General features: G+C 37.3%; 1 protein-coding gene across 2 annotated transcripts in view; it reads right to left on the bottom strand.

Moving 5' to 3' along the window:
- The window catches only part of LOC108727656 (colorectal mutant cancer protein), a 73611-nt gene extending 52997 nt beyond the window's left edge, over positions 1-20614 (bottom strand). For both annotated transcript variants that reach the window (XM_018455844.1, XM_018455845.1), the window contains exons 1-3: positions 20539-20614; positions 17858-18257; positions 1052-1281 (exon numbers count right to left, since the gene is read on the bottom strand). In XM_018455844.1, coding sequence (XP_018311346.1) covers positions 1052-1281; positions 17858-17967 — 340 coding nt within the window. In that variant the 5' untranslated portion in view covers positions 17968-18257; positions 20539-20614. The remainder of the gene's footprint in view (positions 1-1051; positions 1282-17857; positions 18258-20538) is intronic.

Here is a 20614-nt window from a genome sequence, read left to right as displayed (position 1 = left end):
CCCCCAGCGACTTTTTTCTGTTTTCTAGGCTCAAAGTTTGGCTCGGAGGACAGAAATTTTCATCGAACGAGGAGGTCATCGCATTCGTAGACGCCTATTTTGTAAAGCAAGACACTCAGTATTATTTGAATGGATTAAAGGGGTGGGAGCATCGCTGGAAAAAATGTATCGACTTAAAAGGAGACTATGTGGAAAAATAAAATTGAATTTGACCGAAAAATTACTTGTTTCTATGTTAGGCTCAAAACTTTTCAGACGACCCTCGTAATTCGTAATGCTATTTTTTCATCAAATTTGCAAATAAGTATTATAAAACGCAATTTTACATAAAAATTAAGCAAACAAAAAATTAAATAACTTTTAAACTAATAGAAGAATTCTACTAAAATTTTACACAAATATTTAGACGTAATAAGAAAATAATGTATGAAATTTTTATATTTTTGGTAATACTTTGAGATACTTAATGAAAGTGTTTCAATTATTTGAAAGAAATAATAGCGCGCAAGTTTCTAATTTATAGTAGCATAAAATAATTAAAAAAGTGACAATCGTGAATTGTTTTTTTACAATTTTTTTACGGTTATCGTTCAATGAAGATTCACGGTTGTACACGAATAGTGACAAACGGAAACGTGCGTGGCAACGTACAATATCCTAAAAGTCGTCAATTTCAATTCGTTCATCGATCTCGCGTATCGTATCCAGTTGCATGCGATCCGCTCGTTCGGGATATTACAAATGCCGTTGCAGTATTTCCGTGATCGTCCCGTATTCATTGTTCCATCAATCATCAATTTCGAGCGGATAGCTCGCGCTCTATTTCCACGCGTGCACGTAACACGCTAGATCGCGATACATTGTCCGACGCGCGATATCCTATGGTTGTGTTTCGTTGAACAAACATCGTCTATGTTTTCAGAATCGGCGAACGAGAATGCGGTGTTTATTACTCGCGCGAAGCTTTCCGGTTCTCCTCAGTCAAGGTAATTTATCGTCGTTGAATGGAAGGACTTGTCGCGGAAATTCGAGCGATTTGTACAATTCTTACCGAGACTATTGTCGCTGCTGGTAGGCAGGTATTCTGGCGTGTGGGTGTGATGTGGACTGCTCCGTCGTTTGCCAGCCCTAAGCGCCTCGATTTCCGGTCGCAGAGCCAGACGTCGCCTAAGGAACTCTTGATAGGAAATGCGACCGTGCTCGTCCGCGCCCAATTCCCGCATCAATTCCTCTACCGAATTCTCGAGGTTTAATTCCCGGCACACCGTCAATAGGTCCTGGCTGAAAATTCAGAAAGCAAGGGGATGCCGTTAGCAGTGAAACGCTTACGTCAAATGTCTCGGCGATATATCGTAAAAAAACACTTTGTATTTATTAAAAATAGTTTTTGTTATATTTTTAATATATTAGAGTGTTAACATAATATGATTGTTATCAATATTTTGTGTTAAATTGATACTTAATATTTCTTAGTATTTAGGTACTAAATACACTGTAGTATTTAGGGACACATATTGTATCTTGAGACACATAAATTATTTTTTAATAATATCGAGATTTTTTGTGACAGCTCAGTTATATTACTTCAAATGAAAGATAATATAACTGGAGCAACCAACATTAAAAATCTCATTATTATTAAGAGTTTCGTTTAAAGGGAACTTGGTCCGTCAGCGAGAAATTTTTCCAATCGCGCGGAGTCGCGACCACTTAACGCAAATCGCAAATAATAAATCGTTGGTCGTATCGCATATTAAGCGGAATATGTATTATGAAGACTAAGTACTCTCTTTCTATGAATAATTCATCTCGTGAATAATTCATGCGTCAGACGGAGTCACAACGCGGAAGATGAGGTACGAAACAGTTAAAAGTAGAAAGACGCATTCGTCGCACGACGACCCGAGTCCAAGTCGTCCTATCGATAGCTTATACATATATATATATCCGAAGGAGAGTATATTTAATAATCCATTATGGAGATCAACGAGCAGACTTTTTCCCCGACTCAGTCGACAATGACAATCGCCCGACGTGTACACAGCAAACGGATTTACAACAAAATCGCTCTATCCCGTGAGCTCTAAGATGCTCTCATTTTAACGATACCGTCGAGATTTCATTTAATTAAAAGGGACGGCTACGGGGCGCCGGTGCTTGTCACATCATTCTCGTCGGTCGCGCTCCTCTCCCGTCTATTACGATGCTCAAATAATTGTCTAACTGGATGGAAGGACGAGAGCAGGCCCGTCACTCTTGATTATCGGTCGCGACGGCGACACCGCGGCTCGATGAGGAGAGCGAATTCGCGCGATGGGCGCGTCACGCGAACAAACGCTGGATGAGAATCGCGGCGGACCACCGCACCGTAGCTATTCTCCGGCGAGCCAGGTCGACAGGACAATATTAAAGATGCATCAGTTACAGCCGTCTGCCGCTACGGAGATATCCCTGGAAAATCGTTAAACCTGCAGCCGGCCTCGTCCTTTCGCATTTTCGTCGCGCGTTCCAGACGCGAAAGCTGCGACAGTCATTGGCGCTAACGTCGCGATTCGAGAAATCACGGGATTGTTAATTATTTGCGATACGAATAATCTGGATCCTGACCTAAGAAGATATATCTAAGTGACGTATAAGTAAAGGGTCTACCGGATATATCAACTATAATTGTGTAAATTACAATAAATACTTAGAATAGACTGGAAAAATCCAGCGAGTGCATAGTAAAAATCATGGTAAATTTCAAATTTTACTGGATGTTATCCAATGCAATAAACTGACAAAAATTGTGGATACTTTATGCAAAAAGATATATACTTTTGCTTTAGTTAGTATTATAAATCATACTGATTTAAGGAAAAACGAAATAAACCAATAATAACGAACCTATAATAATAAAACACACTTATATAATGAAGTCTTTTTTAATTCAAATATGTAAACTATATTTTTAAAACAGAAATGTTAAAGACGTAAATACGTATATAAATGTTTCTAAATTTTATATTAATTTCTAATTTGATGAAAGAAACATAATAATAACAAAATCTAAAATTTTTATCGACATAGATCTAGTCCGCCGTTTACCATACAATATCTTATGACAAAAAGCTAGTTTACTAATTGTTACGTCGATTTCTAATCTATTGTAAATTTTATTTTGGATAAAGGTTAAATTGGAAAACAATTTCAATTGACGCCGAAGTATGAATTAGAATGTCGATAAAGAGATTTTCTATTTACTTTATTGTTTTTAACATGAAGAGATCAATTTTGTCGGTTTTTTTCTGGAAAATAAATTTTCAATTGCCGGTTTCCAATTGCTGGACTTTAGCCAAAAGATATGGAATTTTGCCAACTCCGCTTCAAAAGGATTGTGTACTGTGTGAGTATTGTTAAAATCGATTGAACCGAACCGCCAAGCTCCCGCACTTCTCACGGATGACCATCTATTGGTTTCCGCCAGTTTTCTTTTATTTTTCCCACAGACAGCTGCGGGTATCGGACGCCCTTCTATGGGGCGCACGCGCGCGACTATCACAGCCAATTCTGAGAACAGAATATTCGTCTCTATCTCTCATCTCGTCGAAACAATGGTGTCGCCGGTTTAGGCACGGTCGTCGCGAATTAAACGTCACGCATTAATTACCATCCCTTCCCGCGCGCCGCGACGTCCATCGCGGGCGCGATATTAATGGATTACGTATAGCGTCGTCGTCGTCGTCGGCGCAGGCCTGCTTCCGGCGGCACGAAAGCTCTATTGAAAGCTCGACCGATACTCGCGGACGTTGCACTCGAGCGAATCCTACGCGTGTTCCACTGCGACGCAATTGACGCACGGATTACGCTAACGAACGTCATCGACCGGACTGTTAATTTTAATCGACGTCGGAGTCGTATTCCAACGTTCTAGAGTTCTTTAGACGCCGCATTATTACACAGTTTCTACTTCTTCTAAAGTCTTGTGTCCACAATGCTAGAAATTTACTCCGAGCTCTCGAACGAAGGAATCACCAGGGTTAGGAAGTGACTCGTCACTTGTAACGAAGTTACAGTTACACTTGTTTTCTTTAGTTATATGTCTTATATTGTTATCACCACTACGTTTTTTGTCTAAGTAAATGTAATTCTTTTTCCATGCAAAACCTCGGAGAAAATCTGGAGGAAAGACGATATATCAATCATTATTGATGAAAGTCTACGACTTTACTCGACACAAAATATTCAGTAAAGTATTCAAAGGCACACCCACAAAACGCGATGTCAGGATCATTAGTCGGCAGGTTCATTCGTCCGCGGTTATTAATAGACAGACAGGCGGAAAGAGAGAAAGAGAGAGAGAGAGAGAGAGAGAGAGAGAGAGAACGCAAGTTTAGGGCGGATCCATGTCTCGTATGTACCATCGTGACACTCGACTGCGTCCGCGTCTACGTCGGGACAGTCTCTCCAGAGTTCTCGTTTCCCAAAGTTTTAGCGACTGCATCCTCCCTCGCTTCTCCCTCTTGTAGTTCCTCCTCTTGCACGCGCCACCGACAACCGTTTACTTTCGATTCACTTTGAGCCTGCGTCGCAACGAGAAGTCGCGGTTCTATGACGAGACATGCGTATCGACGCGAAATAACCACCTATCGGATTTCTAATCAAAGTAGTAATCTTGAGAGTGCTTTAGCATGACAGAAGCAGAAAAAGAGATAACGCGGATGGCAAATATACAATTCGATATTCTAAGCTTTAGGACTAATATTCGTTTCTATCAATATAGATTAATTTTTAATTAATCTATATTTTAATTAATCACGATTTAATTTAATTTTATCTTTCAAATTAGAAATAAAGGCTCTAAACCATCAAACTGGATCTTTAATGCTCAAATAATTTCATGTTAATTTATATACTATATAGCCAATGCTGCAAACTGCGAGCTGAATTTAATTTTCAGTCTTGAAATGCAATCTTAACAGAATTAGAGCAGTAATATTACAAATTAAATTGACCAACAATTTAATAATATTAATGCTCATAGGCATCTTAAAAGATATCAATATGATGCTTCAAACATGTAAATAACTTTATTGCAAAAATGTTACCTCGGCCGGGGCTGCTTTTTATTTATCCTATTTTAATTCTAAAACTCGGAAAAAAATAGATAAAGAGTAAATTAAACCGAGATGAAGATTAAATTGATAGAAATGAACAGTCTTTTACAATTTCGGGTTTCGCTCGCGATAAACTTTGACAGATTCTACGGATTCTTGCGAGAGATTTCACATTACGAGCAATACCAAATCTACGGAACAGAACGGAGCGGATCGCGCGACGCCGCGCCGGCCGCGCGTCGAGTGCCACTGCGACGCGCGAATAAATGCATTCCGCGCTGCGGTTCGAGAGGTGAAAAAAGGCAGAGACGGGAGAAAAGGAATATATTCTAGCCTATCTATCTCATCGTCAGCATGAAGAACGAACGCAACTTAATCCATCGCGATGCGTGTCGCTCGTCCCATCCCGTTCGCGGGCGCCGCATTTGCGGTTTTACACCGGACACGTGAGTTTATTTTAAAAGTATATGCATCTCTCTCTCTCTCTTTCTTTTTCTCTCTATTTGCGGATGGCCTTTCTGCATCTCGTGAAGAAATCATTTGTATGCGAACAAGCGGGAAAACTCTCGAGTATTTTTATCTATGAGTTAAACCTCTCGTATTTTTATTAAATCGCCCTTTTCAATTAAAATTTACCCTCGATTCTCGAAGATTAAAATTGTACGCTTACTATTCTCTCTCTCTCTTTTAATCCTTCATAAGAAAAAAGAATTAAAAGACAGCAATTTTTTGTGATCGAGTATTTTAAATATTTTTTCTTAAAAATAATTATAAAACAGGAAAGTAGGTACATGTGGGAGTAATGTATAAGTAATGGACGTACACACGAACCGTGTTTTCTATCGCAATGTATTAATTTATTCGAGCGTTATCTCGAAATAAATGGATACGCGTCGCGTATTTACACGCGGCGGCAATTAAACGGCACTTCGACGCTGGAGAGACCGTGCGATAAATATGCTACCATGTGGGAAACGATCGCGTTGTAATACGTGGTTTATCATCGGCGTCGGTGTGTTTGCCAGCTCGGCGAGAAAAGTGAATTTAACGACTTGTTTAATTTCACATTTACACTGTTCGCGTCCATCGCGCGCGAGGCATCGAGTCAAACGAGTCTCCGCATACGCTTTGCGATCTCGTTAAATATTGAATGCTTAAGAGCAGAAAAAGACTTTGGACGAACGGCCATTTCTACCAATTTAGATTAATTTTAATTTCGACTTTACTCTTCATCCTTTTTTAGTTTTTAGAACTATACGGAAAGAACGAATTTACTGAAGTATCTAAAAATTTAGATATAGATCTGAAAATAATTTTATTAGACTATCAAACTAATTATAAATAACATAGGAATCTCAAGCATGGTAATGCTGCAAAAAGTTTTGACATTCTCTTAATCTTTGCAGTTAAGCGTTTTATATAATTATTTTCATGGTCCAAACAAAATTATTTTCAGACCTGTATCTTGAATTTTTAAATAGATTCCGCAAAATCGTCCTTTCTGTGTAAAAAAAGATGAAGGATAAATTGAATCAAAATTAAAGTTAATCTATAGTATATTATATATAGTAGGAACGGGTATTAAATATTCCGGGACATCGGGAGAAGCGCGGCGTGGAGACCGAAAGGAAAGCGAAAATCGAAGGCCTACACCTCACACATACTGATGGATTGAAATTATCGGAGAAGGACGTCGTCCAAAGGACTTTCCGAAAGACCTCGAAGAAAATGCTGAGGACATACACACGCTTGTGTCGATATTACCCACGACGTGCGATTGGATCAAAACTCAATTTCGCCCCTCGACCTGTGTGACGCGGTGATCTCGTTATGGTCCTCACCCGTTTTTCGATCCGGGGAATTCTCTTTCCTGCCTTTACTTTTAATCAGGACTCGTGAAACAGAGCGTGCGCGCAGAGAGAGAGACAAAAAGTGAAAGAGACGAGGCAGTTCAAAGCGCTCGAATAAAAGAAATCAGGGAAATGAAAAATATCGAAGGACGGAAACTGTAGAGAATATCACCTTTGTATGACATTAACTCTTCAAAGCTAACGGTGGGTCTATTCAATCCACTTAATTATAAATCTCTTTGTCAAAAATATTAAACAATTAAATTTTCTTTATGTTATACAAAGTTAACGCGCGCGTTATCTACAAAGTAGACTTATTTTTATTAAAATATACTTAGTGTATTCATTCTTTTTTTTTTATACGAGTTACCTCATTCTAATTCCTTAAAATTAATTAGTGCTTTTTGTTAACTTGAAATTAGTTAGTGCTTTTAATAACTTTTATTTAACATACATTCAAAGAATCTTAAAGATCCAGCATCAGTAACTGTGTTACAGATTTTGATATCATTTCTAGAAGATTAACGTCTTAATTATAATATTGTTGACAGATTTCTGGATCTATCCCTACAGAGTTTTAGAGAGTTACAGATTATTCTTTCGGATTATACAGCTCTCGACGAACTTCTTTTTGTCGGAGAAAGCGAGTCTCATGTTCGCATTTTAAAAGCTGACGAGTAATGTACCGTAACGGACCAATAAGCGTCCATTGTTGGGAAATGTGAAACTGATGCTACTGCACGATGGCCAAGATTTCTCCGATGATGTTTCCTCTCGAACCTGACTGTATCGAAGACTGAACCTACCTGATATCGCGATCATTGTTCCATCGTGAGACATTTGCAGGAAAACTTCCCACATAACCTATATACATATTTCCACGCGCAGAAAACATGATTAGTTTCCTATCGCGTCACGCCCGTCCTTCGGAATCTCTCCGAAGAATTCGAAGGGCTCTTTACGACCTTCGCGTTAAAATCCTACTACAGGTCGAGGTTATGCGATCGATTATCTCTTTATTAAATTCTATCTCTTGAATTTGATAAAATTGTGATAGAAATAAATGTAAAAATAAAAAGACAAATAGATTTGATAGATAATACGGAAAGAATGGTTTTGCACACTGAAAAAAAAAGATTGGCTGCTGCAGCTGCAGCCAATTAAAAATACTATGCCATATTTTACCATCTAATTTGCTGCAGCAGCCAATCTTTTTTTCAGTGCAGAAATATCTAAAAATTTCTAAAATTTAGTTATAGACAAATTTGAAAATAATTTTATAGGACGCTCAAACATGATGAGCAATGCTACAAAAAAGTTTTAATAGACTTTAGCAACCAGCTTGAGCGTCCTATATAATTATTTTTATGATACAACAAAATTATTTTCAGATCTGTATAATTTTTAGGTACTTCAGCGAAACGCTGTGTGTGTGCAATATCATTCTTTCTTGGAATAAGAGGAACAAGATATCTTTTTATTAAAGTAAAGGAAGTTATTTAAGCAATGCGGGAGATATGTAAGATGTACCAGCGCAAAAGCGCGCCCAGACAATAAAAAAGGGAAACACAACTGGAGCCAGCTAGAATGCTTTCAAGAGAACTCGCGTGCACATCGAAGAGTTGATGTCGCTACCCCATTGTAAATGTCTCGTTCTCTCTATTTCATCGAAATGCAACCTCTCATCGAAGTCTGTTATTGAAATAATTCTACACTGTCGATTCGGCTAATCCTCTCTTTAAAATAGCGAGTTCTCGCCTCGTTGAAGTTGTCTGCGATCGTCACTACACAGTCGGAAAATTTGTGTTACTAACACATTTCATGTCTGGAACGGTCTACCCAAATTTTTATGTCAATTTAACACAAGATGAATATATTAGGAAGTAACACAAATATTATGTAAAAAATTAACACAAAATGTAAAACTGACAATTTGTGTTTAAAGCAAATAGTGGAAATATTTTTTTAGTAAAATTAACATTTAACATGTTAACATATATGTACCTTTTATTTATTTATCTTAAAATTCACGTTTTAAAACTACATTATTTTTGTTATTTATTCACTTACTTATAAATTGTGTTATTTTAACACTAAGAAATATATGAATATCGACTAAATGCAAAATAACAAAATCACATTTTATTAAATTAATCTTCAAATGTATATTAAAAAGTTAATAAAAAAATTTTAACAAAAACTGGTTTTAACACAATTATAAAATGTTTTTTTACTGTCTAAAATCAAAAAGAGAAAAATCGAAAAGAAGGAAGGTAAAATAAGGAAAAGATGAAAGAGGAAGAACAGAGAAAGCGAGGGGAGAGGAAAGGGAGATGTTACAAACGTCGTTTTTAAATGAGAAGAGTGCTCTCCATGCGCTTCGGCAAACTCATCGCGCTTCATCTCCCCCTTTTAACGCCTGTCGCTTTGTTAGCGCTCTTTCAAGAGATTTAGATTTCGCGGTAATTAGCGAGAAATCATGTTACTCCGATTGAGGGAAGGACTACCGTTCCAAACGAGACTCTCCGGATGTCCTTACCAGCCCCCGCCAATAAAAATACGATCTTCCTGTGACGGGAGAGATCGCTTCTCACACGCCGCTGGAAGTCATGGTCGTCAATTTGAGCGGCGCGATCGCTGATAATGCAGTCGATTTCGGAATCCGACTGGTATTAATAATTCGCAGCAGCGACGAGAGAGACGCAGGACCTTGACGTCGCCGGGGCTGCGCGATATCGGCGTATTGATCGGAAAGGTTTATCAAATTTACAGCGGCGGCATTGGCTCCGAAAATAATTCGTTTAACGCGAAGGTCTGCCTCGCCTCCCTAAAACGTGCAATTGGCGTTCTATTTCCGATGACACCTCCCGAAGAAATGTTTTATTCATCGGACGAAATGACGAATTATTCACGATAGTAAGATATTCTCTTAGAAAAAAGATGCTCTTATCGTTTGTAACACATAAGATAAGTAGGCCTTCGACTGTATAGCCTTCGACTGTAAGCCATATCGTGTTAATCCAATTATTATTAAGCGTCACAAGCGAAATTAATTTCTCGTCTTTATTATATATTATAAGTATCTTTATTAAGCATCTTTATTAAATTAACAACGGATTATTTCAGTTATTTGTTCTGCGCATTTCTTTTCTTTGAAGTTTGAAATACTGGAAGCATATAGTTAAATAAAATATATAATGGTCTTTATCTTGTCTTTCTTTTTTTTTTAATACACAGCCTCTCAACTATTTTCTAAAGATGTTAAAGTATATATAAAAATCACAATAATTTTTGTATACTTTCTAAAAATGATGAAAATTAATCCAGACACAATCCAGAACGATTCATCGTGTGCATAAAAGACCGGAAAATTATAGTATTAAGAGTTAAGTTCTAGATCGTAGCTATGCGATAACGAACATATGAGAAGGCCACACGCGATATCGCGAGTTCTGTAATCCGCGAGACGACGACGGTCGATGACGGGTCGACAAAACGAAAATTTCTAGCGGTAAACGAAGCGGGATGTGTATTCCGATGGTCGGAAGAAGGGAAAGCGTAAATAACGATAACCGGTCGGGACGATTTCGGGATTTATCGCGGACAAGTCGAACCAAGGCGAAATAAATGGGAGGACTGCAAGAACGAGCTGGACGGGCGCTAGCTGGCCGTGCGTAACAAAATTACAAGTGCTGAATCGCGTGTAAAACCCGACCATGGAATGGTTTCGACGAAATTGCCACAGAACGCATGTTTGCGTTTGAGTAGTTTGAGGATTCTGATCGGCGGTTGGATTTTAGGACCCGCAAGCGGAAAGTCGAGTCACTTTGAATCACTCTAAAGAGCAGAGTGGGAAGCAGAGATTGCTCCTCTTACAATATCATAAGTCACAAGTAATCGAGGGGATGGGTGAAATAAAGGCCTAATTATAAAATCTTGATTTTAATAAAAATTCAAATAACTTGCTACTTTTTATTATACACAAATGAGTACAAGTATCAAATGAATTTACATAATGTCTTTAAGAAGTTACATGTTACAATACTTCTCTGTTACGATCAATATTATATGAAAAAGCCTTGGAAAAAGGGCCTAAATAGAATTGTGCCTTTATTCCGCCCATCCCTTCAATTGGAAAATATTCTGCTAAAAGAATGATATTCGCACTAGTGATTATTCAAGTACCGTCATTCTCTAATATTCCAACAAGGAGAGACAATGTTGTTTATCCTTATCTATGTATTGTATATTAAAGACAAATGGTACTTCCATAATTTTATTATTTCAACTTCAATTTATGTGTTTCAAGTCCGATAAATCGATGCGAGTTTATACATATAATTGAAAGATGTATTTAAAATTTACATATATAAATATCATTAGACACCAAGATTTAGCCTCGATTGTATTTAGTCCTTCTTTACTTATTTTATTTATTCCCACACGGAAAAAAAAGATTGACTGCTGCAGCAAATTAGATGGTTAAATATGGCATAGCATTTTTAATCGGCTGCAGCAGTTAATTTTTGATTGCGTTAGTCTATCCGCAATGTCAGTATAGGATTTCGATAGGCTAACACAACCAAAAATTGACTGCTGCAACCAATTAAAAATGCTATGCCATATTTAACCATTTAATTTGCTGCAGCAGTCAATCTTTTTTTTCAGTGCAATGTTGACATTATTTTGTCTATCCCTTGTATATAATATTATGTACTACGCATATATCATTGTTACGCATACAATCTTTTTCTAATTTGTACGGTCATTTCTCTTTTTTACTTCTTATGCAATGTAAATCAAGACGGTAAATGCCGCTTTTTTCAGAGCTCCGAGCACGAGTCGAGACGTATCGATTCGGATGACAAAACGCCGGTTCATCTCTCTCGCAGTATTTCTTTCGGGAGAAATTTCCCGCTATGCTTACGCGCTCCATCGCGTGCAAACAAGCTTGGGAGCCTCAGCAGCAAGGTAAATCGCCCGGTGCATCTATTATTCCGTCAGCCACGTCGCAGTCAAGAGAATCTCGGAATTATAACGAGAACGTCCGCCAACGAGATCTCGTCGCGCGCGCAAATCATTCATGAGTCTAATATTTCGTACGTCGAAGGACAAGTTGGACAATTATTATCGCTAGCTGATACTCTTGTCCAATCGGTGCTTGTCAAGTATTTTCAATATTTAAAAAAAATTTTTCTAATATTTTATTTGATTTTTGTTTTAACTATATATTATTGACATATCGCTCTCCTACTTCAAAAGTGACAATTAAAAAATTAAATTTCCCCCAAAAAGAGGAAAAGTATTTTTTAACTTGACAGAAAATTGATTAATCAAATAATATCGGCAAAAAAAGTACACTGTTAACATGAATACATTTTTAAATATCATATTTTTGGTATTTATTTTAATTTCACAATCCTTTAAAAACCACTTTTTGAATGGTGATGATTTTTTTTTTTTAACCAACCTTTCTGAGTTGTGACAATTTTAAAATTACACGGAAAAAAAGATATAGTTCAATATAGGATTTCGATAGGCTAACACAATCAAAAATTGGCTGCTGCAACCAATTAAAAATGCTATGCCATATTTAATCATCTAATTTACTGCAGCAGCCAATCTTTTTTTCAGTGCATAACTAAAAATATTTAGTTGTGAGCAATATAGAAATATCATCCTAGTTATCTTTATGTGTATGGTTGATACGATTTATTATTTACTTTGATGTGTCAACTATATCAATGTAATTAGGCGCGATCTGGTTATGATAATCAAAACTTGATTGGGGGATCATTTACTATGGATAAGTTATATATATCCGTATAATTGCGTCAATCGTGACATTATAAAGCATGATGTAATAAAAATTAAATTAATAATAAGAATTAATTTCTTGTTACATCATGCTATAAATTAAGTTACAATTTCAAAAAGCAAAAGAGACTCACCACGCTTACAATTAAAAATATGTATTGTGAAATGCCGTCATTGCTGCAACATAACTTAACTTAACCATTCTATTATGGTTCAAACAACCACATAAATAGTTGCTCCATATTTTACTATTTAATCTGGTTGGCATTACCAGATTTCTGTGTAGACCAATCATACTGTTTTTTCCGGGTAGCTATTTTTAATAATTGAAGAATGTTTATCTAACTCACATTCATGATAATAACTAAAAAAAAATTACATTTTTTTAGTTGTGCCATTTTTTAAGTAAGCGATATCATTCTGGCGTTCAAATTTCGAAAAGTGAGACAGCTTTGCGTTATATTTCAAGAATTTCTTGGAACCAATCATTTTGTTCCTGTATAACAGGTGAAACTTGTTTCTGCAATCAAAACTATCCCTAGAGAGAATGCTTTTAAAATTATATCGCGTAGAAAGTTTATTCTCAAGGTAGATCGTTTATATGGAGAACAAAGGCGAGGGCGAGGACGAGAAAAAATGATCGGAGTCGTACTTATTACCGACATCTGTGGATGTGCGGTTTCGACTTGAGCAACGATCACTTCGCTCCTTTATTCCGCCGCATTATTCCAGCGGAGCAACGGCGAGTGGAATTTTACGTTTACGACTACGCTTGCTTTCGTTCACGGAAATCCGTTGCATTGCAAGGATGCTGCAACCGATATTCGCCGACTGTATTTTACACGGTAGAAGAAAATCAACCGCAGTGAAGAAGAGGGAACGAAAGATACGGAAAATAAAGGGGCACACAAGCGGAGGTGGAATCAGAGATGGAGGGAGAGAAATGCCGATAAACGAGTCTGCAAGCGCAAAGACCCGGCTTGACTGCGCGAACGAGCAGTCGTGGGTACGACTAAAACGACAAGCGGGGGAGAAGGAGGAGAGAGAAGCCGATCATGGTGGTGGTGTGACTCACTTGCCATAAAACGCGAGGGGGGAGGGGCAATGCGCGCCTCCCCCTCGCCGCCGGGCCAACCCTCAGGATATCGTAGAGGGTTTGCCATCGACGGAATCGACTCTTCCTCCGCGTCGCGTTTCGCCCGGCTTCTCTTCAACTCCTATCCGCTGTTGTCAGTCGATCCGCGTCAAGAAAACGCACACAATTGCTTCTCACGACGTACGCGAAATACCGAGGCTGCGCCCCGGAAAATTGGGTCACCGGTTCCCAATGTCGACGCAAGGTTGGTCGGAAAAATTCAATGAGTAGAAAAAAATCATATGATATGTAAATGATTTTTACTGTCTGAATTTTATTCACTGGAATATATATTGGCAAAAAACTGTACAAATTATTAATATGTAACACTAAGATACGTTCACATAACTTAATGCAAAAAATTTTTTATTGCTTTAATTAGAAAATTCTAATAATTACTCTAAATATGGTTTAAAGAAAAACGAAATTAATCAATAGTGATCAAAAGTAATAAACCAATAATAACTTAAAACTTGATAATAAGTCTTTTCTAATTCAAATTAATATTATTAAAATATGTGAAATACATTAAAAAAAAATCTTGGAGATATAAATGATGCTAAATTTTATATTAATTTTTAATAAGAATGTAATAGAAACGAAATTAAAAATTTTACTAATATAGGAAGGTAGATGGAATACACGTAAGAAATTATAGAATATCACAGCTTGTATACACTTTGCACTATCCAAAAATTAGAAATATCGATTGAAAGATTTTACACTTATTTTATAGTTTTTAATAAAAAAGATAAAATCACAATTCTCTCTTTGTCGATTTTTTTTTAAATACTGATTTTTCACGGTCAAAGAAACATCTTATATTAGTGTGAGAATCTGTCATTAAAGATAAGACTGGGGAAAAGAGAAAATGAATAAAATTTCAGAGTATTACGTGCACGTGGAAAGCTGATGAACGCGTGCGATGTGCAAAGTCGAAATATGCATCACGTGCAGCGGAAAGCATTGCAGTGACAGCGAGAGCGTAGATATACCGAGGTTACGAAAGTACGCCGTAATGAATACCAACAAGTCGGGAAATATTGTCCCGTTCTTCTCTTTAACGCGGAGAGAAACGATGGCTGCCGGGTTTGCTCTCTTAATTTGTTTGTGGAACGCACACTCTCTTCCACCCTGCGGTGTTCTTCCGGCTGCCTCAGTACTTGACGAATCTCACTTAAAAACGCGTTTGTACACGGAGGACTAGAGCTTTACGCATCGCGCAGCTTGCGGAGTTAAAAAGAAATAAAACAATAATAAATAAACGAGAAATCGCGCTTGGGCCGAGTGATCGCTATAAAACACTTACGACGCGTATCCGCCGCGCAATAAATTATTCCTCGTTAAGGAATCGATGTTACTACCCTCGGGGCGATAATTAACGACATAAAGGCAATTATTATCGAGGGAATAGCGGTTAATGATAAATCATTCTCTTGCGTTCCAATCTCGCAGATGCCGCCCGCGTCCTCGAATCGAAGGATTAATCTCGGAACAATCGCGCGAGATTTGTTAACAGCGGCTGCACACCGCGGAGATTTCTCCGAAGATCTCATCGTTTTATCGTACACTTGTAAAACTAGATCGTCGACGATAAATCTCGTCCGCGAGATTAAAGTGCGTACGAAACGGCATGCTAATGCATTGTTTCGAGCGTGCGCATTTTTAATTTGATTTTCTATGGGTTAATGGGTTTTTCTCATTACGCGTGATTTGCAGAGAGTCTTATTGGACGACTCGGTCGTGGAACGTGTTCTTGCTTTGGTCTGACAAGTGAACCTAACTTTCCGTGACTCGCCGAATTTGATGAAACTTGATATATTTATAGAGCAGTCAAAAATAATAGACACACATTTTTTTTATATCAGCAATGGTGTAGGTTTAAGAATATAAATAACCATTTATAGTGATGAGCATAAGTACTTAATTTCTTGGATTTTAGCTCACGGTAATTAGCTCACGGAATTTGCACACTTTATTATTACTATATTATTGCATAATGCGCCGATAGTTTCCAAATTTTTAAAACAATAATTTATATGGGATTATCAAAGTCAAGTGGCTTTTCTTGTAAATAATCACTTTTGTAACACAAATAATTAAATAAATTTATAAATCTGTAGATAAAAATATATAAATATCTATATGTATCTCACAATACAATACTTAAATAATTTATAAATTAAATTTCGAAAGCTTCTCCCAATATTCTATAACGAATATTATAGAATATTGGGAGAAGCTTTCGAAATTTAATTTATAAATTATTCGCAATATTCTGTAATATTCATTACTCGCAATATTATATGATAAAGAATCGTTTCCGGTTTCACTTACAGAAATGAGTTGGTGGAAAAAGCGCGATTAAAAATATTAAAAACGGAATATTAAAAACGGAGTATCTATCCGGTGGAGTTTTCACCCGCCTTCTGACATATATTATATAAACGTAGTTTGCACAGTTTACAGCGTACGCGGGACGGAGTCCGTGTAAACATTACAAGTATAATACGCACAGAGAGGGACCGTACAGACGTAATTTTATCTTCATAAGTTTACCTATGGCAGGAACCTGCGTATCTACGAACCGCGATGGGCGGAGGAGACAATATACCGTAATGCTCGACGAGGGCGGTAAAAAGTGCACCTTTAGCTTCATCGAAGCGAAATAAAAGGCAGCCGCGAGTTCCACGTATGAGGATACGAGCCGTACGTGTACGTCGCGCTGGAAACGTAATATCAAAGCATCGTCGAGCGGGCTACCCTCCTCGAAAAGAAAAAACAACGGGAAAACGTATCGAGACATCGATAACGGAAACGACGAGCGAGGAACAAAATGGATAGACCAATGGAACGGAACGTCCTCGAGAGCAAAATTTAATTTAAAAGCCGCTCGCAAAAATCACGTATTTCCGAATTTTGTAACTGTCAAACAAAGAGAGAGAAAACGAGAAAAAAAAAGTGATAGAGAAAAAAGTAATAGAGAAAAAAAGAAAGTGATAGAGAAAGAGAGAGACTGTTTCTAAATTGTTACTTTTACGAAACAGACAGCCCATTCGATGAAGCAATGAGAAAATGTTTACTCGATCTCACAAGTTGAAAAAATAAAAAGAACAGTACGGCAAACGTATGGTTACCAAATGGTCTATGATCCGCGTTTATTCTACGAGAGATGCTTGTCCTCGTAAATTATCGCCAATTTATTATTTCTCTCTCTCTCTCTCTCTCTCTCTCTCTATCTCTCGCGTTGTATTGCCTTGATTATTCCGACGAGTTTGTACTCTCACCAAAGTTGACGCAGAACAAAAAGAAATATGCTGCGCCAGTCGTCTCTCGTTCAATTCTCGCGAGAATCAGAGCTCATTCGCCACAGAGCGAGGAAAGTGAGAGAGGCGAGAGAGAGAGAGAGAGAGAGAGAGCGAGAGAGAGAGAGAGAGAGAGAGAGGGGGGGGGAAGGGATGGCTCTAATTAATTGAAGAAATAATTAAAACGTACATACCAGCGGCAGGCGCGGTCTCGTCAACAAGTTCTTTCCATTTCGCGCGATACCAGTCATCGTTAACTGTGCTATCGCGCGAAGATTCGCCGAGCGGAATTTATTTGATCCCGTAGAGCGAAATGTGAGATAACGTTGCACATATACCTACAGATTAATGTTCGTTTCCATTAATGTAGATTAACTTTAATCTCAGCTTAACACTTTTTCTATAAAGAATTAGAAAAAAATGAAGAATAAGTTGAATCGAAATTAAAGTTAATCTATACATTGATGAAAAATAGGCATCAATGTATTATAAAGAATATCGGTGTTAATTTGATACCTGCACGCGGTATCTATACAATTTGTGTTGGTGTTAATATTATCAACATTTTTTTTCAACACCTCCAATTTTTAGCGATACCTGTTTATAAGAGAGTATACTTTCTTCGATGTATTTTTCGGAATGATTTTCGCTCACCTGTCGATGTAGCCATCGCCGTCGCCGTCGCATGCCTGGAACAGTTTACGAACGCGTTCCTCGTCGCAAATGGAGCCCGTCTCGCTTTCGGCATCCGCGGTCTGCGACATCTTCTCACTGTGGCCCACGCGCAGCCGTTTCGCAGCAACGAACGGTCATCGGTATCCTTGCCGATCGCCTTGCGTCGTCGTCCGGCACGCGACGCCTCATTTGTTCGACCTTGCCTCCCGCGAGTGTAAATTTCGTGCTCGGCGCAGCCTCGCGCCGGTCGAGGATCTCTCGGGTTGGAAATACTCTCCCGCGCGCCTCTATTTTGCGACGCGCGACGACGCGTGCCGCACGCGCGGAAGGTCTCGAGGCATCACCGTGACGACACGACTAGGAATATCGCGCGATAACGCTGAAATGGAAAAATGGATGCATTATTAAACACACTGTTAAATTTATAGCGTCAAATTAATTTAATTTGAGTCGCCATTGCTCCTACTCAATATATCGGAATTTTATACTTAAAACAATGGAGTTTAAACAGTTCAAATTAGGTTAAATTTAAGACTATATATTATATATATATATACATAGGTCGTCTGAAAAGTTTTGAGCCTCAATATGAAGATGGCATTACTCGTCAAAACAATTTTGGTACTATAATCGTACATACTTTGAAAAATACCTGCGAAAATTGTAGCTACTTCCGGCGCTTAGTTGTTGTTTGATAGTCGTTTGTGCCAGTCAACATCAATGTTTTTGTAAAAATGGAAAAAATCAAATATCAGCAGTCGCCATGATAAAAATTCACGAATTGCGGTTCGAATTAATTGACCATCCACCGTATTCACCAGATCTGGCCCCCAGCGGGGGCTTTTTTCTGTTTCCTAGGCTCAAAGTTTGGCTCGGAGGACAGAAATTTTCATCGAACGAGGTCATCGCATCCGTAGACGCCTATTTTGCAAAGCAAGACGCTCAGTATTATTTGAATGGATTGAAGAGATGGGAGCATCGCTGGAAAAAATGTATCGACTTAAAAGGAGACTATGTGAAAAAATAAAATTGAATTTGACCGAAAAATTACTTGTTTCTATGTTAGGCTCAAAACTTTTCAGACGACTCTCGTATATATATGTATATATAGTGGCGATTTAATTTAGATTAAATTTGACACTATATAAATTCAACAGTGCATTTCGCGCACACTGTCCGACACAATAAGGGTGCATTCCAGAAGACGCTATTAGTATTATTTGTGTCATTTTATCTATATCGTTTATTAGATATAAAATAAAAATAGAAACGACACAAATAGCGCTAATAACAACTCCTCGAATGTACCCTAAGCAAACTGACTGCAAAACGTTAACAAATTGAAAACAAATTTGGTCAGAAAAATACAGCAGATTCTATCCATCTGTGTTCGCATTAAACTCTTATTCTACTAGCAGAGTCTGTCGATATAACTTGATAACAGATTGGCGGCAGAAATCGAGCAGAATCTGTCGAACGCAGATTCTGTGCTCAGTTTCTGCCGCCGATTTGCTGTCAACTCATGTTAAACAAATTCTGTTATATTTCATGATATTCTGTCACCAGTATCTGATAAATCTGGTATAACAGATTCTGCATCAAATTTATGTTATACAGCAAACGCTTTGCATTTTCTATTCAAGCAGATTTGGCTGATTGGAAAACTTACAGACGTTAGAGTCTACTTAGATTTATCTTTGAGCTTACAAATAAAAAAAAGTTATGTCCCGTAAGAAGTCAATGAAGATCAGGACATACTCTAAAAAATATGGGTGTGGACTTAACATCATAGTTTAAATGATTTAACACCAATATATTAAAACTACATCACGTTGGTATTTATATTAACACCAATCCAATGCGAATTTAATACCAACATAGTGTTAAATCCGCATGTTGATGTTTATCACAACACGGTGAGCATTATATTTAACACTCATGATTAAATCGACACCGATACTTTTTAGGATGGATTCATGTCCATTTCTACGAATGTAGATTAACTTTAATTTTGCTTTAATTTACTCCTTATCTTTTTCTAATTCTTAAAATTAGAGAATAAGATAAAAAGTAAAACTGAGATCAAAAGTTACATTGGTAAAAATGGACGTTAACCGCTACTTTTTGTTGATCGGATCAACAGCTGTCGATTATTTGTACAAAATTATTGAACGCATTGATAGCAATATCACAATATCCTCTACATTTGTTAAATTCATAATGTTAAATTGTACCAAAATTAAATTATTTTTAATCATTTCAATAGGTCGCTATTAATTCCTATTCAATATATCGTTAATTTAACTAATTTTAAAACAATGGAGTTAGGGTTATTCCATCTTTGGATAAACTATGTGATAATTTATCTATTGGATAAACAAAATAATAAGTCATCATTTCAGTGAGCTGAAGTTTACCGAAAGGTGGAACAACCTAGCTTTAAACAATTAAACAATTTAATAATTTTATTAAATTTGATTCAAATCTAATTTATTAATTATCAAGTATACATTAACATAGACTTTTATTTTGTAACTAACACAAGCGATTTCAGCACAAAAATGCATTGATTTTAATAGACGCGAAAGTTACAAATGACAAAATGTTATTTAACTCAAAGGATTGGATTACCATTACTCCTTTGATAACAGTATACTGACCTCATCATTATCTCGACTGACCCTATTTTCTTAATCGGAAGTGAGAAGACGAATTCGCGCCGATAGCGAAATCAGC

Source organism: Mycetomoellerius zeteki, unplaced genomic scaffold (genome assembly GCF_001594055.1).
Source record: "Mycetomoellerius zeteki isolate Tzet28-1 unplaced genomic scaffold, Tzet1.0 scaffold517, whole genome shotgun sequence".
NCBI lineage: Eukaryota > Metazoa > Arthropoda > Insecta > Hymenoptera > Formicidae > Mycetomoellerius > Mycetomoellerius zeteki.
This window is presented reverse-complemented; position numbering and strand designations above follow the sequence as displayed.